Below are 23,027 nucleotides of genomic sequence, written 5' to 3'. Positions count from 1 at the left end.
ATGGGACAACTAAAAAAAAAAAAAAATTGAACATAGACATAATGGGAATACCAGAATAAAAAAGAAAGGAACAGAAGAAAATATCTGAAGCAATAATGACAGAGAATTTCTTGCACGTCATGCCAGACATCAAACTACAAATTCAGGAAGCTGAGAAAATACCGAAAAAGATAAACACCAACAATACGACACTAACACACATCATGTGCAGCTTTAGAAAATTAAAAATAAAGAAAAAAAATTTGAAAGAAGCCAGAGGAATAAAATCACCTGATCCATAGAAGAACAAAGATAAGAATTATATCCAACTTCTCAGAAAATGTGCAGTCAAAAGGAGAATGGAGTGAAATATACATTTAAAGTGCTGAAAGAAAAATATCAGTAATCTATAATCCTGTGTCCTATAAAACCAATCCTTAGAAAACGGAGGAGAAACATTTTTTCAGACAAACAAAAACTGAGGGAATTTATTGCCAGTAGACCTGTCTTGCAAGAAATGTTACAAAAAGTACTTCAGAGAGGAGGAAAATGATATGGGTCAGAAATTCAGATCTAAATAAAGAAAATAAGAGTAATGGAGAATGAATAAGTTAAGATGACATGATTGTCTGTATAGACAATCTGAAAGCATCAACTGAAAATATTCCTGGGACTAATAAACGATTATAGCAAAGTTGCAGGTTACAAGGTTAATATACGAAAAGCAGTTACATTTCTATATACCAGCTATGAACAAGTGGAATTTGAAATTAAAAACCAAAAAACCCCATTTACAGTAGCACTCCAAAATAAAAATATTTAGGGGGATATATCTATCTATCTATCTATCTATCTTTCTATCTATCTATCTATCTATCTATATCTATATATATATGTGTGTATATATACATGTGTATATATGTATGTATGTATGTATAGTATATATGTATATATTTATGAGGAAAACTACAAAATTCTAATGAATGAAACCAAAGAACCAAATAAATGAAGATATTTCATGTTCTTCACAACTTGATCTATATATTCAATGTGATTCCAATCAAAATTGCAGCAAGTTAGTCTATGGATTTTGACAAAATACTGCATTTTTCGCTCCATAAGATGCACTCCCTTCCCCCCCAAAAGGGGAAAGTGCCTGTGTGTCTTATGGAGCAAAAAATAGGGTATTTTATTAAATATTTTAACATAGCATTTGGTTCAGAATTTTTTTTTCTTATTTTTTTCCTTAAAACCCTAGGTGTGTCTCATGGTGAGTTGCATCTTATGGAGCAAAAAATATGGTAATTTTAAAGTTTATATGGGAGGCAAAAGACTCAGAATAGCCAACTCAATATTGAAGAAGAACAAGTCAGAGAAAGGACACTACTTTACTTGAAGACTTACTGTAAAACTACAGTAATCAAGACAGTATAGTATTGGCTAGAGAATAGACAAATAGACCAATAAAACAGGCCTGTTTACTTGTGTGTTAGGTGATTTCTGATTATGAACTTACATTTTTGTTGAATTTAGCCAGGAAAAGTCTAAGTCAAACACCTCTACATGTTGTTTATTTGCCCCTGTATGTTAGAGTTCACTACCAACATGGAACCCATGTTCTCTCCTCATGTCCCACGCTTGGTGCTAGCTATTGGTCCCTTTGTATTAGGAGCCCCTGGAAAGCTTGAAAATAATACCTAATCATGGCCCATTCTACCAAATATTCTGATTTAGTTGCCTCATATAGCAACTAGTACATAGTAGTGTAGTGTGCAATGAACTTGGAAGAAAGAAAGGGAGGGGAGGAAGGAAGGAAGGGGCGAGAAAAGAACAAAATTACAGAAAGAATACAGCTGGTCTGTCATTTATACAATAAGCTGTCTTTATAATAAGTTTATATTCAATTTTAGTAAGTGCAAGTAATTTGCCACTCTACCATTTATATTATTATATTATGTATATTTTGATTCTTTCTCTTTTAGGCAGCACTTTTCAAAAGACAAAACTATAGACACTTTTAGGTACTGATTGTAAGATGTGTCCTGATTTTAACAGTGATAGAATGCTATAGGAGATCAATAGGGCATCTCTAAAATCTAAGAAAGCAACTCACCTCATAAGAACTATTGGCTTTGAAAACCCTGCTCTTTGTAAAGGTCCCCCAGTCCAAGGTCCTTTCTGATATAGAAGACCTTGTTCTTTCAGAGATTCTTGCTAAAGATTCTGAATATGTTTTTAACCTCCCTTTCTTTGTCTTGTTATACTTCTTGCCTTTCTAAAAATATAGGGTCTGTGTTCCCAAAGACAGGAGAATGGGAGTGTGTGTGCGTGTATGTGTGTGTTACATTTCCTGTGTAAAACCTTTATTTCAACAAACAGAAGCCACAGCCCTATCCATAGAGGCCACTTGGATTCAAAGCAAAGCACTGGCCTTGGATCTGAGGCTGTCCCTATTGCTAAGCTGTCTGGAAGACCACTGCAGTTTTAGGAGGTACCGTCTCCAAATGCCAATTCTTAACCTCCACATGCTTGTGCTCTGAAAGGTTAAACTGCCCTGGGGTAGGGCCCAGTTTGCTGTGTTTAAAAGTTCATCTTGTCAGGAAATTGTAAATATAAAGTTACATTTCCCTGTCACTTATCATTCTGCAGCTCATTAAGTTTCGACTAATTGCATCTTCAGAATTCAAGATCTTGATGTTTCTCAGCTTTACCGCCAGACTGAAATCCTAACACCCAGGTCGTTAGAGTTTTATTTGCTTGTCCTAGGCTATCAAAAGATCTTCATTTAGAAATAGGCAGTTCCTGATTAATGGATGTGACTTAGAAGTTTGAAAGATAAATATTTCTAGTAAGATGAACTCATTTTTGCAGTCATTCTAATTGCTTGTGGCATTTTCCTTAATAACATCTTCTGATGGCAAAATGTCAATGGGGAAAGTGGCTGGGAAGCTCGATTTGATGAATGCCCAGCATAGCAAGAGAGATTTAACACCGAGATGGGCCTGATTCTTCAGCTGCTCAGTTGGATTCCAAGCTTCCATGGAACCATGATGGGAAAAGTCTGGCTTTGTGGACTGCAAGCGGAAGTGATCACTTTCTTCCAAAGCCTTTGAAGACAATGACGGGAATGTCACTGCCATTCCGTGAAAAATGTCTGGGAGGAGGAAGTGGCTTAGCTCCCGTGAAGCGTAGCGGAAGAGAGGAAAGCTCACCCTGGGACATGTGTTTCATGTAATCATAGCCTATAGATGAGCAACTGCCACTTTACAGGCAAATAACATAGTGTACGTTTATAGTACAGAGGGCCTTGTAAACTCATTGTACCTGTTTCAGTTATAATCCAAATGCAGGAATAGCGTTAGATATTTTTTTTTTCTAATGAGACATACTTCTGGTCATCTCTGATTTTTAAGCATTTCAATGAATAAAGAGAAAAGGGAATACCCATGTATTATGAAACAGGCTTTAATTTCATCCAAACTTGCCATGCTTTTGACACTTTTTCTCATCTGTCCTTTAAATTTACGTTGGGATGAAATGTTTGAATGAGAACCAGTGCGTATTTTTCTCTTTTTTTCTTTTTTTTTCCTTTTTATTTTTTTGCATTTTCCAAAGCTGGAAACGGGGAGGCAGTCAGACAGACTCCCGCATGCGCCTGACCGGGATCCACCCTGCACACCCACCAGGGCGCGATGCTCTGCCCATCTGGGGCGTTGCTCTGTTGCATCCAGAGCCATTCTAGCACCTGAGGCAGAGGCTACAGAGCCATCCTCAACGCCCAGGCCATCTTTGCTCCAATGGAGCCTTGGCTACGGGAGGGGAAGAGAGAGACAGAGAGGAAGGGAGGGGTAGAGAAGCAGATGGGCGCTTCTCCTGTGTGCCCTGGCTGGGAATCAAACCTGGGACTCCTGCACGCCAGGCCGATGCTCTACCACTGAGCCAACCGGCCAGGGCTCTTTTTTTCTTTTGAAAGCCCTGTGATATTATAATCCGCCGCGCGAACCAGTTTGTTTTCAATGACTGCGTGCCGAGCACTGTCATCATTTTGCAGGGGCTTCATTTTGTTGTGTGAAGGTACCTCCTGCTCAAAGCATTAAAAGGTCCATTTGACACCTATGACAACAGGAAAAGTAGCATGTATTCTGGTGTGGACTAAATATGGCAGGGCACGGGTGGTGCGAGAAGAATGGCATTAAGTGGCGGTGTCGTTTGCTAGGCAGAGTCTAGGGATCTAAGAGTCATTAAGCTAAGAAATGCAAAAGGTTGGCCCATTGTGTGTACAGGTTCTGCATCCACAACTGCAACCAATCGTGGATCAAGAATATTTGAGAAAAAATAAATTATGTTGGTGCCGACATGTACTATGTCGTTAGGCCAATAGTGGTTACATCTGTACTAAACAGGTATAGGTTTTTGTTTTCCTATCATTATTTCCTAAGTAATACAGTATAACAACTAATTACATAGCATTTACATGCTATTAGGTGCTATAAGTAATCTAGAGTAATTTAAAGTATACAGAAAGATGTATCTGGGTCATATGCAAATGCTATGCCATTTTATATAAGTAAGGGACTTGAGTATCTTCAGATGTTGGTATCTGCAGGGGACCTGTAACCAATCCCCATGGATACCAAGGGATGACTGTATTTAAATTCAGTTGCTATGAAATCCAACAGCTGTGAAACAAAGGCTATTATATCACCTGACTTGACTTTGAAAAGATAAAGAGGTGGTAGTATTTCTTTAATACAATGAGGAGCAGTTTACGTGCAATAAATGTCCACATTCTGCATAGCCTCTCAGTCTGTTCCTGGTGTCTTAGTAGAAAAAGATGCAAAAGGACGATCCAAATGTCCTAAAAGACTGGACCATTGGAAACCAGTGGTCTCCATTGGAAAGCAGTGTGTGATTTACACCTTCCCCAGGGATGTGGGAGGAAAAGGGTAAAGCTTTCATTTTTTATTTAAAAAAAGAAAACATAATAAGCTTTATTAATGTTTACTACATGGATTGGCATGGGGACGCTTATTTGGTCTGTTTGTTAGAGAGTCACATATTAGTTGTCATAGCAACAGTATATCAGAGGCAAAGCCAGTATTTTGGTTTTTCCAATCTCCATCATCATCATTGGAGTCCATTTGCCACAAGATATGACTCCAGGTTAAGTGTTCTTTCCACTGGGTTTCCTCTTCTTCCATCTGAGCTCGGGTGACTTAATTCAGTGGCTGGCAGTCAGCCCTGGTTCATTAGTCCAGAAGGGAAGGCACGTTCCCAGCCTTCCCAGAGCCTGAGGAAGCCACAGTCACAACCTCTGGGGCTCTTCCTAGGGGCTTTTCATCCCTGGATGTGCCCGACCTGCTTTGTACAAGTCCTCCAAGGACACCCCTGTGTGACTCAGTCTGTGCCATCTACTTGCTTATGATGAAAAAGTCCATGTCTCGTCACTGGGTCACTGTCAACTCCACAGCTTAGGCTTCCTGGATTGAATGGCACGTGACAGAGTGAAAGCCAGAACCTTCAACCACGCTTTCTGAAACAAGAGCCCTGGGCAGGAGCCTCTGCCCTTCTCTCTCTCTCTCTCTCTCTCTCTCTCTCCCTCCCTCCCTCTCGATTTTTTTGTCTCCCTGAGCTCCTTTCATTGTGAATATTCATGTCTGTTTCTGCAGCCTCCTGACAGTCCCTGTATTTGTTACAGCGACTGGCACAATCCTTTTGAGCCTATTTGACATTCTGGGGCAAGAACAGGGAAGAGGATGCTTTACTTACCAAACAAGGGGAAGTTGTGTTTGGGGGAGGAAGAAAACTAATTGCAGGCTAATGGGGTGGCTTTGATGAATAGCGCCATTGAGAGTGTGGGGCAGAGAGAATCTTGCACCCGAGTGATAGCAGGTTTTCCTGTGAGCACAGAGCCTCAGTGAGACTTTGTTCTGATTTGGTAAGGAAAACGGAGCTGTGCAACCAGGTACTTGCCTTCTTTCACGAGGAGCTCAGCCTGCTCACCTCTCACTGACTTGGCTATTCCCCTGGGGGTGGAGGACCGCAGGTGGGGAGTACCCTCGTGGAAATGGCTTCTCCGCTACTCACTCTGTTTTCTCCTGAGAGAGAGGCGATCTCATTCGCTGGCAGCTAGAGCTTTTTCTCAAGCTGGAAGGCAAGTGTGTGATGGGAGACAGGGCTGTGGATGGGTGTGACGCATCCCGAGGCCAGCCAGAGTCCAAGGTGGGCCGCGCCTTGCTGAAGGCTCTGCTCATTGGGCACTCCAGGGCCCGCCTTCCCGACGGCCGGGTTCCTAGGGGAGCTTCCGAACACCTCTCAATTGTTCAATTATTACCTGTGCAGGTTGCTCAACATTTCTTCCACGACAAAGCCACCTCACCTGCTGCTGGCCTTGGAGATCACGTCAGCAGGGTGGTCGTGGTCACAAAGGCAAACAGGGCCACCGTGACACTCCAAAGTCGCGGCAGGGGCTCAGCTCGCCAGTTTTCCCCCTTGAAATTTTTGGTCAATCCACTCAATGTTATGGCAGCACTACTATTATTCGAACTTGATAATGTTGGGGAGCAGTGAGCTGGCAGGGGCGCTTGGTGGCCAAGTGTCTTTCTATAGCTCCTGCCTACTCCTCCTGTAATAATTGAAGGGTCTTCCACACCTCTGCGTGAAATGCTTGCCAGTCGTCTTAATCCAGCTTCCTGAACAGCGGAGTGTTCCCCTAAGAGTAGCCACCCTTGAAGGTGTCAATGGCAGCTGTTGACAAAGGGACTGATTATCTTTGTAAGATATACCAAGTCCAAGGCATGCAGGGGATGTCTGATACGAAGAGAACGCAAGCCACATATGCAACTTTCCATTTTCCAGAAGGCACATTTAAGAGACTAAAAGAAACCGGTGACATTGATTTTAATAACGCATTTTCTTTAACCCAGTATAGCCAAAATGGTGTGATATCAACATGCAATCAATATCAAGTAATTATTGAGATAGTTCACATTCTTTTTATTTTGTCCTAAGTCTTTAACATCCAGGGGTTTTTCATAGATTCATAGCATATCTCAATTTGGACTAGACATGTTTGAAGTGTGCCCACTAGCCTCATGTGGCTAGTGGCTACTATATTGATTAGTGTGGCTTAATACCTATAGACTTGATTGTTATAAATTACAGCATTTTTTTTTTCATTTTTCTGAAGCTGGAAACGGGGAGAGACAGTCAGACAGACTCCCGCATGCGCCCGACCGGGATCCACCTGGCACGCCCACCATGGGGCAACGCTCTGCCCACCAGGGGGCGATGCTCTGCCCATCCTGGGCGTCGCCATGTTGCGACCAGAGCCACTCTAGCGCCTGAGGCAGAGGCCACAGAGCCATCCCCAGCGCCTGGGCCATCTTTGCTCCAATGGAGCCTTGACTGCGGGAGGGGAAGAGAGAGACAGAGAGGAAAGCGTGGCAGAGGGGTGGAGAAGCAAATGGGCGCTTCTCCTGTGTGCCCTGGCCTGGAATCGAACCTGGGTCCTCCGCACACTAGGCCGACGTACAGCATTTTTTTTATTTGCTTTGTGTAGCTGTTTCTTGTTGCTTAGGTTGTGTGTGATCCTTGTTAATTAGATCCATCTAACAAGGTGGGAAAAGAAAGACAATGATGACTTGGCCCACCTATGAATAGGGTAGTAACATTGGCAAGCCGGTGGCAGTCTTTGGGGATGACCTTTGATGGTGACATTGAAGGTGACATTCTGACAACTGGAGAGGACATTCGTCCCTGGAGAGATTTGTCTGGGGGAGCGGCTGCCCTGCTCCTGGACATTTACAGTTTCTTTTTTTTAATCCAGTAGTTGATGATGATCAGAAGAGACTCTTAAGAAGTGAGAGAGTCAGAAAAGAGTGAGGACAGCAGACCCTGAAACAAGGAGGTAGAGCAGAGGAACCCTGAAAGGCGCCCCCTGCCCGGGACTTTTCTGTTCAAACCAGAGGGAAAATACTGCTCCGATCAGTATTAGAAGTAAATTGAAATGTGCTGTTCTAGGTAGTTAACTTTTTCTCTCAAAGATCCCTGGGTTGGAGTGACAGCTTGCTGGATCCTTTACAAGTTGGCCCCGCTCCTTGTTCCCCTCTGAAAGCAACTAAATTATTTAGAGTTAAGTTGCAAGAAAGCAGGAATAATTTTCTTTGGCCGAAAGGCATTATTTGTATAGTCGCTGCACACTCACTCAACCTTGTTTCGCTTCGTTCTCGTTTTTCTTGACTCGTCTTGGCAAAATCAGCTGGGAGGCGAATGGCAGGCACATGGGGGTGGGTGTTGATGCCAATTTCACTCTCCTTCTTCCATTGTCTTCCCCTTAAACTCAGAAGCAAAATATGTCCCCTTTAAAGCCCAACTTGGTGGCAGAAGTGACTACCGGGTCCTTCAATGGCTGCATTATTTTTCTGCCACAACCTTCTCTGGGCAGACCCGGGGGGGGGGGGGGGGGCTCAGGTTTCCTGAGTGTTACTGTCCCATATTCCTGCAAAATCGCCAGGACGAAGGACTCCCAAGAAGCACGAGTGGTGGGCAGTGGGGTGTGTAGGGGGGCAGGCGTTATCTGTGAAAGAATAATGTCTCTGCCTCCAGTTGAATCTTATACTCCATAGCTGAAGTTCAGTTCTTCTTTTACAGCTGAGCTTTTGAGAAACTCTTGGGAACGACCCTGCGTTGAGTTGGATATTAGTGAAATTAATTCCCTTCCGCTCAGGAGAAAGGCACTTGTGGGGCATGCTAATTGCTTCAGGCAGCAAGGACTCCTGGCTCTGTTGGAGATTGTAATAGAAGAATGATAAGTGAGGCAGCCAGAAGAGGAAGTGTGGAGGGCCACTTTGCAGGAGTTTCATTGATTTAGCATCTGTAGGAAAAGCTTCTTAAAAAAAAAAATTTTTTTTTTTGATTGGTGAACAGGAGAACATTCAAAACGAAGACAGATAGCGGCCAACAGGGAATGCCGAGCCGCCTGGAATAGCTTAGGCTGCCGTTCAATCATTTCCCCAAACAGGAAACCACAAAATATTAGAGATTAAGGTCACTAGATCATTGGGAAAAGAGCATAACTTTGTCTGCAAAGTATTATGATGGATTGTAAATGGGCCAAAATATAAGCATAAATCTTTCGTCTAAAAATGCAACAACAAAGGTCCTTCTCACAAAAGCCCAGTTTGCTCTCTCCTGTTGTGCTGAGAGACCAGAGCCTCCTTCTGTGGCATTTCAGTAATTTTCCAAACAAGTAGCGGAGTAAATGGGCAAACAGAGGAGGAAGTTTTGTGTTCTTTGTTAGTAATATGAGTTTTTTTTTTAATTTGGATTATAATAGAAATTGAAGTTTAGATCAGTAAGTGGCCCTCATGTGATTTTATTTTCAGTCTTGCGACAATAAAATCTGTAACAAAATTCACATGTATAAATATATATATATATTTTTGTCTCTGGTCCCTGTTTCAAAAATTCAGTTGTCCAAGCACCATTGAAAGCACGGATGTCTTCTTCCCTCTTTGAGTATCTGTGGCACCCCCTAACTTACCCGAAGTCAAAATCTGAGTTCAGAGGGTGTGGGATCTTTTTAGTTGAGTCTGTAGGTAAGTCTATCAGCAGGTATTATTTATTTGTTTGTTTGTTTGTTTGTTTTGGCTAACACAGATGGTTGCTTTATATTTGCTTAGAAAAATACTTTCCAAAGGCATATATTATATAAAAAAAGGGTTCTTCATCATCATCATCTACTTCTGTTCATTAGATTTTTATTGGGGAGAGTTTTTTCTTGCTGAGAGGGTTCAACTTATGAATAAACTGCTGACTTATAAATGATACATCCAGAACTTGAAAAGTTTGTGGTTTGAAATGTCACGATAACTAGATGTTACAAAGACGTAAGTGAAACAGACTTTTCTTGACCCCTCCTTTAAGGAAATCTTAGAGAATGAAAGCATAAACTTGCCTTTCCTCTTCTGAGTATTTACTGTTTTGAAAAGTCTAAAAAACAACCCTGACGCATTACGAAGGGAAGGGATTATATCTTTTCCTCTCTGTCCCCTGAGTGCCTAATCCTTGGCGCTTCATAAATATTGGCGGTGGAATAAGTAGAGATTTCATATGAGAAGGATAAACAAACACAACACAACACATCCCTCATGTAAGTCGGTCTGGGCTCATCTCCCACTCAGACAAAAGGCCACTTCCCTTCCATTGCAGATGGAAGGGGAGCTCAGCAGCCTGTGGGTCCAGGAAGGAAATTAAATCAGTGTCTAGGGTTGGATTGAGGCCTATTGATCTTTCTGTTTTACCCGTGGCAAAGACATGGATACTGAGAAATATTTTTCTCTTTTAAGAAAAACAATAGCATCAGCACTGAATCAATGACGACTGCCCTTGCACCTCTGTAGGGCAGGGGGCCATGAAGGAAAGGGTGGGGCTGTGTCTAAGGAAGACGGCTACTGCCCAGGGCTAGTCACTGGGGTCCAGTGGGAATCCAGCCCTGGCTTAGTCAGATCTCCCAGTACTTGAACTCTGGTATCCAACTGCCAAAACACCGCCAACACCACCACCACGGACACGCACTGGATATACAGCAAGTGCTCAGGCAGCCAACTGAAGACCTCTGCACTCCACTGTGGAACTGTAATGTTCAGATTAGTCTTTTTTTTTTTTTTTTTGTATTTTTCTGAAGCTGGAAACGGGGAGAGACAGTCAGACAGACTCCCGCATGTGTCCGACCGGGATCCACCCGGCACACCCACCAGGGGCGACGCTCTGCCCACCAGGGGGCGATGCTTTGCCCCTCCAGGGGGTCACTCTGCCGTGACCAGAGCCATTCTAGCGCCTGGGGCAGAGGCCAAGGAGCCATCCCCAGCGCCCGGGCCATCTTTGCTCCAATGGAGCCTTGGCTGCGGGAGGGGAAGAGAGAGACAGAGAGGAAGGAGGGGGGGTGGAGAAGCAAATGGGCACTTCTCCTATGTGCCCTGGCCGGGAATCGAACCCGGGTCCCCCGCACGCCAGGCCGACGCTCTACCGCTGAGCCAACCGGCTAGGGCCCAGATTATTCTCGATAAGGAGTAACACAAACATGGGTGAAACCCTGCTCTTCGGGTTACAGGATATTTTTACATCTCGTATCCCATTCGGCCCTTCTAACAACTCTAGATGTAGGTATTCCATTTCATAGCGGAGAAAAGTTAAGGCTCAGAGTGAGTGAGTGGATGACTTATCAAAGTCCCTCAGTGAGCACAGAACCCGGGAGGCTGAGCCCGGGCTGGGCTCATGACTTCTGCCTGCAAGCCTCATACTACTTTTAGAAGGCCCTGCTGTTCGTTTCACCAAATTCATGACCACGGGTAGTTGTGTTAGAATTCTAACTCTTGCATCCTAAATTACGTTTGTAATCCACAGGTAACATTTCATTTGGAAATTATGGAGCTGTTTGAATAGCTATGTTAAATTCCTTAAATGGAATGGTAATAATAACTAGCATTGATTAAACATTTACTATGTGCTTGGGATGCAGAATGCTTTACAGGTATAATATTATGTAACTCTCCCAGTGACTCTCTGTCCTATAGGTGTCTCTTGTACCCATTTTACAGATGAAGAAACTGAACTTTAGACAGGCTGAATAAACTAATTAAAATAACCTTGCTAGTAAGTGGCAGGACTAGGATTCAAACTGAGCCACAGGGCTGTGCTCTTAACTATAAACACGCATCCTTCATTTCAAAGAGTCATACTTATCTTTAAGTTTGCTCCTTGCATGTGGAATCACAGATACAGAATATACCACACGTTCAATGTGGAGGTTTTTGGGGGGAGGGCTAGTGTCTTAGGCAGAGAGGCAGTGTGGAAGAGAGGTTAGAAGCACACACTATGGACTCACGCAGATATGATCTTGAATCTCTGTCAGCATTTGGCTCATCTTCCTACATCTCTGTCTCCTTGTATCTATAAAAGAGTGGCTAACACCTGCCTTCTGGAGGGGTTATGGAATCATTCATGGCTGTAGAATGGTCAGCACAGTTCCTGTAACATAAGAATCACAGAGTTCAATTATTATTCAAAATGTCCTTTTAAAAGCCGTGCTTTTACTATACATTTCTAGCATCTAAATATGGGGATATTCCTTGTAATTTTGAATCCTGTGCTTTAAGACTAAAAGTTCCTTTAAAAGAGCAATTCGTGAACTTATGGCTCTGACTACCAGGAAAATACTTCTGAGATGCCATACCCAACATGTGTTAAAGTCATAGTGGAAGGTACGTTATTTCAGGAGTTTGAATACATAGAATTCAGACTTAACCTGGCAGATTTCCTCTTGCTGTAGGCCTTTGTCTGAAAGAGTGAGCTTAGCAGCTAAGTATATAACACAAAATGACCACCCACAAACTCTGAAAGTTTTAGACATGTTTCCTTGAGTGAATTCATTATCAAATTATCAACCTTAAGGAAGAAGAGGAGGACCTAATACTCAATGAACTTCCAGTTTGTATCAGGCCCAGAACTACGAGCTGTATACACGTTACCTACTAATTCTTACTGCAACGAGGTACAAGTCTTACCATCTTCATGTTCAGGAAAGAGAACTGAAGGTTGAGCCGTGTGTTCACAGGCCCCCAGTTACCTCATGCCTGGGTCTGTGTGCATTGGCCTGATGGTGCATGAGCCTGGATTTCATACTCTTAGCAACAGAAACAATTCTGGTCACTTGAAACCTGAAAGGAATTGATCAGAAGATGTGATAGGTCACACACAAACTGAAAAACTGGAGTGAGGAAAGATAGGAACCAGGGAAAATTCTGGGGGTCCAGGTGGCAAAACTCCCCGGCAGATCCATCAGGGCACTGTAGCTAAGGTCACGTGCTCATCCCTGACGCAGAAGAGGCAGGGCCCTGTGATTGACAGCCTCCATGAGGGCTGTATCCTTTGAGGGACTGGGAGGAAGGTCACCAGGAGAAAGAAGAGTGTAGACCTGGGCAAGCAACAGCAGCAGACGATCACTAGATAGCTTACAGAAAGCCTGTAAAGAGAGCAACGGGCTCGACCCTGTAAGTGTCGGTATATTTTACAGGGAGGCAGACAGACACTGTGCAAGGGCGGCGGATGGATCGAGCGCTGCCAGGGCCTCCTTCCTTCGGAGCTGATGCTATTCCCCAGCTGCTTCCTCAAGGTCACTCCCGACGACAGAAGTGAGCCATCTGCCACCAGCTGAGCAACACCCTAGCACACATCCTGGTCCATAGAACCTAGGAGAGAAATGAATGAGCTGTGTCCCAGACTTGGATATTTACCCTAAAGGGCTATTAAGTTAATGGTTTCAGGACATAAGACTTAAACAATACAGGCACGCACGAACACGCACAGGCACCAACCCAAGAGTGTGTCTGAACTGGAGATGCCAACTATGTCCGACTCAAGCCACTCTCCGTTTCTGGGGGCACTAAGCATTTAGCTGTGGGACATCAGTAAATGCTCGTCGGTTGGAAGGACTTTAGCTCCTTTCCTGAGGAGCTGTAGGCGGAGAAGTTTGGAAGTCGGTTTTAGGATGCACGTGGGCACCTCGCGGCCTCCCAGTTTCCTAGAGTGGAGGTGAGCTGTGCAACCCTCCTCGTCTCAACCTCGTGAATTAGTATCAGAATACAACTCTATGTGCGTGGAAGCACTTCAAAACGTAAAGAACATGATAAAAATACTTTCCTTGTCTCTCTGCCTGTCAGAAAAAAAAATGCTTATAATCAAAATTACTTAGTACCGTTTCTTGTAAATGCTTGAATTACAGAAGGGATTTTAGGATCATCGGTGAATGAACTAAAGTTATGCTTTTTACCGAATTGTCGTGAAAAATTGGGAACTGGCAATATTTGAGTTGGCGCAAATGACTGTGTAGTAAAACCCATCTTTTGCCAAACGGAGGTGCCTGACTTCTTCATGTTATCATTTTGTTTTATTATTTTTTTCATTATAGAAGTATCCTAACCACATTTGCAAAAATAAAAGTCCTAGAACATAGTCAAGTTTAAACAAAGCACCTATATTTAGACTACCTTAACCGCTTGTATTTTGATGTTTTCTTTTCCCCAAGTTGGAAGCATCTTTTTATAGTAAGGATAGAACACAGTGGAATCAGAGTTTCCCATCGATTTTTTTTCATAAGAACTATTTTTTCATGTCTTTGCATAACCATCATTTTCAACGAGCTAGCCAGTCAGACCTCTGAGTACTAATAGGAAAGGAAAATCTCTAAAGGGAGGCCTCGCAGCCGACCGGGGAGGGAAGTGCGGACACGTGTTCCCGGCACTGCCTGGTAAACTGATTCTGACCAGCCCCATCCCTGCTCCGTGTTTTGTTAGAACTCACTACCAACGGGGAAGTGGAGCTCAAAGCTGCATTCATTCCTCTCTCCACTCTGTCTTTAGTCCCTGCTGCTTAAAATACCAGCAAGCCTCAGGGGGAGGCTTGCCCCAGACTGTCTCCATTTTAGCTTGAAAATCCTGCATCCTGGGAAACCCTTCAGGCCAGGAAAAACCGGGACAGCTGGTCACCCTCCGAGGAAGAACTAAGCAAATGTGTGCGAGCAGATTCCACACTGGGGGCTCGTGCCTTGTCCTCGAACTTCTCCGTCAGGATGTCGATGGCCCACATGTGCCTGTGGGCTTCAGGACCACCCACCCCTGCAGCCCACCCACCTGGCTTCTCGGCTCACTGTCACCGATCCTGGGATATCTCGCATACTCACCCAGCTCGAGAGGCAACTGGGATATTCTTGTGGGGGTTGACGAGAGTAAATGTGACATTTAGATAAAAATAAAAGCTCAGGAATTCTAATATGTAAGGCTGGCAGCCTTAAATGCCAGGTCTGAAATCACTTCACTTGATCATTAGTCTGATTTCTTTTTTTGGTTGCATTTGACTTATGTGCCCTTTAGAAGTTAAAAATGTTTTCCTTGCTTTTGCAGAAGAAGGATTTCCATTGGCCCCCGCCCCCTGAAGTGGGCCTTCTGCATATCACATGCACAAAATTATGTTGTGCAGCCCTTCCCGGCCACATTCCAGGGAGTTAAGTGCCCTGGTTCATGGCGAGTCTGGAGGAACCCGGGACGCAGCTCAGGGCTGGGTTTTATTTCAATTCAGTTCAACAAGCAGGCGCTCGAATGCCGTGATTCTAAGCCCGCTTTTGTGTGATCCGGGGGTGTTCATCCCTGAAAGATGACATCGATTGAATGAAATCCCTTAAATCGATTTCAAAATATCCTTGATGAGAGTAAGGAGCTAGGAGAGACACCCAGAAAGACGCAGCGTCCTTTAGTGGCCGCGGAGAGGAAGCCGTCTGGAGACACTTGCGCATATGCTAGTTAATCAGCCTCTTTTCATCGGGGTCTCGCAGAGGAATTACTTTATAGATGATTATCTTCATTCATCAGCTGTAATCAGGCCTTCCACGAATGGCGAAGCATTGCAGCCTTGTTTGCTGTTACAGATCATATATAATTGTTTCCATACTGTTAGCGAAACAGCTGGGGGAGTTTTGCATGGGCCCTACCTACTAGAACTTCTTCTTCAAGGCAGTGTCTTTGTATAAACAAGGCGGAGCTTTATCGCCTAGGGGGGGAGTTGAGTATTTTTTTAAGGCTGCTTTAAATCGACCAGGGTTTCCCCCCCTTGGGGTTTCTGCTACGGAGAGTGGAGGTGGTGATGGCGATGGGATGACATAAAAGACCCCACGTTCTTGCAGCAGAGGCCTGGGGCTCTTTCATCTTCGGCCGAATCCCGGCCCATGCTGCTTCAGAACGTGGAGCGTGTAAAAGTCCCGGGCTCTTTAATTACCTGTAAGCCTTTTAAGAAGCCTACACCGCGAAGGCAGAGATGGGGACATTGTCGGTGAAACGTTTTATATCCAAGTTTGTGGATTCAGCTTCCTTGCTGGGAGTAGAATGACAGTACTTCACAAGAATTGATACTGTGTGAGTTGCTTAAAAATAGGCTGAGAAGAATAGGAAACAAAGGAGAAGATTGTTGAAACTTTATCACCTAAATTAATAGACTGTATTCATTTTTTTGTTTGTTTTGTTTTGTTTTCATCCCATATATGTGAATAGGTATACCTATTTTATCCGTTCATAATTGTCATCTATATTTGACTTGGGGCTTTCAGGTCTGACGTGTACGTGAATCAGCATTTTGCACATTGCTTCGTGGCTCAGTCAAACATTTTAAGTGGTTTTGCAGTAGCCCATAGAATTTCTGTACCACAGTTTATTTAACCACTTACTAATTGTGGAACTCTTAGATTGTATTCAAGTTTTTCATTATAATAAGACTAATAAGTATAGTTACATACCGTATTTTTCGCTCCATAAGACGCACCTGACCATAAGACACACCTAGGGTTTTTTTTTTGTTTTTTTTTTTGCATTTTTCTGAAGCTGGAAACAGGGAGAGATAGTCAGACAGACTCCTGCATGCGCCCGACCGGGATCCACCCGGCACGCCCACCATGGGGCGATGCTCTGCCCACCAGGGGGCGTTGCTCTGCCCATCCTGGGCATCGCCATGTTGCGACCTGAGCCACTCTAGCGCCTGAGGCAGAGGCCACAGAGCCATCCCCAGAGCCCGGGCCATCTCTGCTCCAATGGAGCCTTGGCTGCGGGAGGGGAAGAGAGAGACAGAGAGGAAAGCGCAGCGGAGGGGTGGAGAAGCAAATGGGCGCTTCTCCTATGTGCCCTGGCCGGGAATCGAACCCGGGTCCTCCGCACGCTAGGCCGACGCTCTACCGCTGAGCCAACCGGCCAGGGCTCACCTAGGGTTTTAAGGAGGAAAATAAGAAAAAAAAATATTCTGAACCAAAAGATGTGTTAAAATATTTAACAAAATACCGTATTTTTCACTCCATAAGACACATGGGCATTTCCCCTCCACTTTTGGGAGGAAAAGAGTGTATCTTATGGAGCGAAAAATACGGTAATTTTTCCCCCCATTTCTTTGGGCTTATTTTCATAAAATGCAAATCAATAATCGGGATTACTGAGATGAAACATCTCAACATTTAAAGTCTTCGTGATAAAAATGGACCGCAGCTTTTCCAAAGAGAAGTAGCATGTTCCACTCTCCCAGGAGTTTGCAACCTGATCAGCATTGGGTATTTACTGAATTCTTTTTCAAGCAAATTGAAAATTGTTTGGGAAGAAACAATAAGAGTTGCCTTAGAGTTGTTTCTATTATAATAACCATCAAATTGCCCCCCCCCCCAAAAAAAAGAGTTGAATTCTGGGAAGAAGGACATTGTCCCACTGTTGACAAATGGCTGTCTTTTAAGAAAAGAAGGTCTTGGAAGTTGCATGGCAGACACCGTTGCCTCCAATAAGTAACAAACCTGAGGCATCTGCACCTGTCTGTCTGTCTCAAAAAATTGTAGTTGCCACTGAAAATCAATGTGGGAGAGGAGGGGAGTATGGGTTAGCGATCCCCGACCCTCCAGAAAGGCCCAGCCCGTCAGCTACTGCGGTGCCTGTAAGTCAGGTTCATGAAATACAGGCTTCGTGAAAATCTTAGGAAGTATTCCTCAATTCCACTAAACTGCTGTAACTACAGTCCTCCCCTTTAGCATCGCTGTACATCCGAGCATGTAATAGCACCAAGTAATACAGCACAGATGCTTTTGCAAACAAGAGAGGCCTTGATGTAGATTCTTACGAAGAAGCAAACTTTTGGGAGAGTGCAATGGTTGAGACAGGACTTGAGTTCACTTCAGGTTGTTGGAGTGTGTGTCCAGCTAGAAGTAAATGACCCCACTGACCTGTGGGACTGGCCTCTGAGCATCACATCAGAGGGGCTCACGGTTCCTTTCCTCACGCACTTTCTGTACCTAGATGGAGTCGCTGACTTCACTTACTGAATCCTGCATGTTTACCTGGCACCATTTCATTTAGGTTCTCATCTACAACGGCCAACTGGACATCACTGTGGCAGCTTCCCTCACAGAGCGCTCCTTGATGGCCATGGATTGGAAAGGATTCCAGGACTACAAGACGGCAGAAAGAAAAGTTTGGAAGATCTTTAGATCTGATAAAGAAGTGGCTGGCTATGTGAGGCAAGTGGGTGACTTCTATCAGGTATGAAAACACTTCAGGACCTGTGGGTGTTGGGAACGGGGTAGTGGGATTGACAACAAAACCTGAAAACCGATAAGGCACGGCTGGCCTCAAGCAGAGTCACACTCCAGCCAAAATGTGTCTTCTGCGGTCCTGCTTTGCATAAGAGAAGCGTGGTCTGTTTGTATTAAGGTACACAAGACCAAAATGCAGGTGTTGTTCAACCATCAGACCAAAAAGATGAACCGTTAATGAGAGAATTAGACTATTTGGGAACAATAGGGGATCTTTTTTTTTTTTTTTTTTTTTTTTACTTTTCTGAAGCAGGAAACGGGGAGGCAGACAGACTCCCGCATGCGCCCGACCGGGATCCACCTGGCACGCCCACCAGGGGGCGATGCTCTGCCCATCTTGGGGCGTCTCTCTGTCGCGACCAGAGCCACTCTAGCACCTGGGGCAGAGGCTAAGGAGCCATCCCCAGCGGCCAGGCCATCTTTTTACTCCAATGGAGCCTCGGCTGCGGGAGGGGAAGAGAGTGACAGAGAGGAAGGAGGGGGGTGGTGGAGAAGCAGATGGGCGCTTCTCCTGTGTGCCCTGGCCAGGAATCGAACCCGGGACTCCTGCACGCCAGGCCGATGTTCTACCACTGAGCCAACCAGCCAGAGCCAACAATAGGGGATCTTGAACAAATCACATGAGGAAGGGCCAATGTAATCTCTGGCAAATCCACGATCATATTTGTATATTACACATGGAGCCCAGGACAAAATCCCTATCTGACCTCCATTTTAGAGGTCCGACATAACTACTGGCCAAGCCTGTCCACTGAGCCTTTGGTTCACAGGTCTCAGCTCCTCAGAGATGAACAGGATTTCTCCACTGATCACACAGAGATTACATTGTTCACCTGCACAAAGTTTTTGGAGAAATTGAGAAAGCCCCTCAATAAGCTTTTGCTTAGTTAGTTAAGGGAAGAAATTTAAATCTTTTGGATTGATTTTCCCCCACAATCTTTTCATTTGAGGCAACATTGGAACCTCAAGTCTGTCTCTCTGGATATTTGGAATTATAGCTTCTAAATGCTCGAATTTTCCATTAGGTAGATCCATGCTCCAAACAGAAATTAATCAGAGGCATGCTTCCTTGAAAATACTTTGCTTTGAGATAATAAATGAGAGGTCACAAAGGGTGTCATAAGGGGTTATTGGGTTATGATATGTATTACTCAATTATGTGAGAAAAAATGATAGATCAGGTAAAATTATGGGTGTTCTAATATAAAAAAGGTAGCTTTGCCTTCCCCACCCCAGTCACTGTAACCATTAAATAAACATGAAAATGTCTAAATATTACACAAAATGCTAACTACCTTGGGCAAAGGAAACAGTGGAAAGACGTATTTCTGGGCTCAAGTGAGAGGAAACACTACCTTGGAAAAGTTAAAGATTCTAAATCGAGGTAAATTAAGCCAAAGAATTAATGACTTGTAGAATGGCAAACCAGATGGTGCAACAGAAACAACTTTGGTAGTATTGATATATGTCTGAGGTCTGAAAATGGGACCACAGAAGGACAGAAAGAGAATGACTGTTTATATGCAGAGAGTTCTGGAAAGATGGGAAGTGCTGTGTCAACATCAAGTCTTGTCTCCCCAAAGCTGCATGCAGGTTGGTAATTTATTGGTTGTGTTGCCTCTTTGCCCTTGAGTCAGCTATTGCTTTGATGGAGACAGCTGCACAGAATGTTGGACCCACCTTCTTCCCCCTCCCTTTACTTTGAAAGCCTGGCCCTTTGAAATAGGCAGAATAAAGGGACCCCAAAGTAGCTCTCCTTCTAATCTCTACAGCCTGTGAATATGTTATGTAGGAAGAAGAAACGAAGGGGCTACATATGGAAATAGGTTGCCGATCATCTGATTAAAGATAGGGACATTATTCTGGATTATCCAGAGGGCCCCAATGTCATCACAGAGGTCCTTATAAATGAACAAGGGAGGCAGATGACTTAGCGATTTGAAGCAGTTAACTGCTAGTTTTGAAGACAGAGGAAGGGACCACGAGCCAAGGACTGTGAGCAGCCTCTGGCAGCTGGAAAAGGTGAGGGAACAGATTATCCCCTGGAGCTTCCAGGAGAAACAGGGCCCTCTCAACACCGTGCTTTTACTTCAGTAAGACCCTTTGAGACTTCTGACTTCCAGAATTACACAGAAAATGAGAAATTTATATTCTTTTAAGGACTAAACTTGAGATATCTGTTAATGGCAACAAAAGGAAGTAGATCCACTCCTCATGCATTGGTAGATATTCAGGACTTTCAGATGGATGGGTTTGTATTTGGTCCAGCTTTTGCACTTATTCTTAGTAGGGTGATTGAGAGCAACAGGTTTCTCTGCCAAGATCAGATGTGGCACGTGGTGCTCTGTTGTTTTTTTTTAACATTATATATACATATTTTCAAAGTCACAGTATACATTCTTCCTGATCTTGAAGTAATATCCATTGAATTGATAGAATTAATTTTCTTAACAATTTTCCCCTTGTTGGCCGTTTAATGTCACATGTTTCAGCAGTTCTGATCTACAGCAACTACAGTGCTCACAAAAATTAGGGGATTTTGTGTGTGTGTGTGTGTGTGTGTGTGTGTGTATTTATCTGAAGCTGGAAACGGGGAGAGACAGTCAGACAGACGCCCGCATGCGCCTGACCGGGATCCACCCGGCACGCCCACCTGGGGGCGACACTCTGCCCACCAGGGGGCGATGCTCTGCCCCTCTGGGGCATCGCTCTGTTGCGACCAGAGCCACTCCAGCGCCTGGGGCAGAGGCTAAGGAGCCATCCCCAGCGCCCGGGCCATCTTTGCTCCAATGGAACCTCGGCTGCGGGAGGGGAAGAGAGAGACAGAGAGGAAGGGGTGGGGGGGTGGAGAAGCAGATGGGCGCCTCTCCTGTGTGCCCTGGCCGGGAATCGAACCCGGGACCCCTGCATGCCAGGCCGATGCTCCACCACTGAGCCAAACGGCCAGGGCCAAAAATTAGGGGATATTTTATCGCTTCAGATTCATTTTGAAATATCCCCTAATTTTTGTGAGCAGTGTATTTTAAGAAATCAATCAAAAGATATAATACGTTGTGTGCAAAATAACAAAAGAGAAAAGGGAACAAAAAATAACAGAAATAAAAGATAAGTGTCCTAGGGGTGGGCTCATCTACCCCCATTTATATTCAGTAATGATAGCTTTCGCTCCCTGAGCACTAGATATGTGCCAGTCATTATGATTGGCGCATCATAAATTTATTTTTATTTATTCATTTTTAGAGAGGAGGAGGAAGAGGAGGAGAGAGAGAGAGAGAAAGGGGGGAGGAGCAGGAAGCTTCAACTCCCATATGTGCCTTGACCAGGCAAGTGCAGGGTTTTGAACCGGCCACCTCAGCGTTCCAGGTCGACGCTTTATCCACTGCGCCACCACAGGTCAGGCCATGCACATTGTAGATATTATGTGCACGTTACATGATATCATTTTCATTTTGCATGAGGAAACAGACTCTGAGAAGGTAAACAATTAATGCCATATCCTACAATGACAGATTGAGATTCAAACTTTATTCAGTTTGCCCCATAGGCTGTTTGCCTGTGTCTGCATATTGCCTCTAACACAAGGGTCGGGGACCTTTTTGACTGAGAGAGCCATGAATGCCACATATTTTAAAATGTAATTCTGTGAGAGCCATACAACGACCCGTGTATGTTACGCATTATCCAATAAAAATTTGGTGTTGTCCCAGAGGACAGCTGTGATTGGCTCCAGCCCCCCACAACCATGAACATGAGTGGTAGGAAATGAATGGATTGTAATACATGAGAATGTTTTATATTTTTAACGTTACTGTTTTTTTTTTATTAAAGATTTGTCTGTGAGCCAAATGCAGCCATCAAAAGAGCCACATCTGGCTCGTGAGCCATAGGTTCCTGACCCCTGCTCTAATATTTAATTCCCAGTAAGATGGGGAATGTTCACTAAATAGAAGACAGACACTCAGAAAACAAACAAAAAATAACGTATTTATTTAATTTTTTCATGTGTCTGAAAGATATTTGTTAGGCATTCCTTAGGTGCAATAAAAAAAAGACACTTAGTACTCCTGGGCTCTCTCTCTACTTAACTCCCAGCAATATATTAGAGTACAGTGTTACTTTGCTAGAATTGAAAAGTATTAGTTTAACAATAAAATTGTTAAATTTTATTATTTTTTAATATTGTCCATATTCTTTTATTTTTTACTGTATCCTGCCATTCACTGACCAGATGGTCTGGCTGCTATAAGACCAGCAGGATGAAGGTAATCAAGTCCCTTCTATTAAGGAGTTTTTCCTCAAAGAAGCAAAGAAATAAAGACAGGAAATAAGTAAACATACACATTGTGAAATAAGATGGTGTCAGACAACAGAACTGAATGATGTGAAAGAGTGTCAGTGGTAGATGGTACAGGGGAGACCCTGCATGGTGGGTCCTCGAAGCCCCTCTGAAGAGGAGAGACAATGGGCCAGGAAGGGGCCGCCCTGTGCAGACGTGGCTGAGACTTTCCGTGCAGAGATGGTCTAAACGTGCCGAGGGGAAGACTCGGGGAAGGGAACGAGGGCCGGTGAGCCTGGGTGTGGTGGAGAACAGGGAAATAAAGGCGACAGCGCTGGAGAATTGGCTGTGGCAGCATCATGTGGGGCCTTGTGGGTCACGGTAGACTTTGGATTCAGAAAGTTTATCACCGTAGATATCATAGATATTCTGTTGTCTGGAACTTTATTAAACCCTAGCTCAGGGGTCCCCAAACTTTTTACACAGGGGGCCAGTTCTCTGTCCCTCAAACCATTGGAGGGCCGGAGTATAAAAAAAAAACTATGAACAAATCCCTATGCACACTGCACATATCTTATTTTTAAGTAAAAAAACAAAACGGGAACA

General features: G+C 44.0%; 1 protein-coding gene across 2 annotated transcripts in view; it reads left to right on the top strand.

The window, feature by feature from the left end:
• Positions 1-23,027, top strand: part of CPVL (carboxypeptidase vitellogenic like) — a 120,705-nt gene that overhangs the window by 78,235 nt on the left and 19,443 nt on the right. For both annotated transcript variants that reach the window (XM_066238743.1, XM_066238744.1), the window contains exon 12: positions 17,910-18,092. In XM_066238743.1, coding sequence (XP_066094840.1) covers positions 17,910-18,092 — 183 coding nt within the window. The remainder of the gene's footprint in view (positions 1-17,909; positions 18,093-23,027) is intronic.

Source organism: Saccopteryx bilineata, chromosome 7 (assembly GCF_036850765.1).
Source record: "Saccopteryx bilineata isolate mSacBil1 chromosome 7, mSacBil1_pri_phased_curated, whole genome shotgun sequence".
Classification (NCBI taxonomy): Eukaryota; Metazoa; Chordata; class Mammalia; order Chiroptera; family Emballonuridae; genus Saccopteryx; species Saccopteryx bilineata.
The sequence above is the reverse complement of the archived record's forward strand: the minus strand, read 5'-3'. Positions and strand labels throughout refer to the sequence as shown.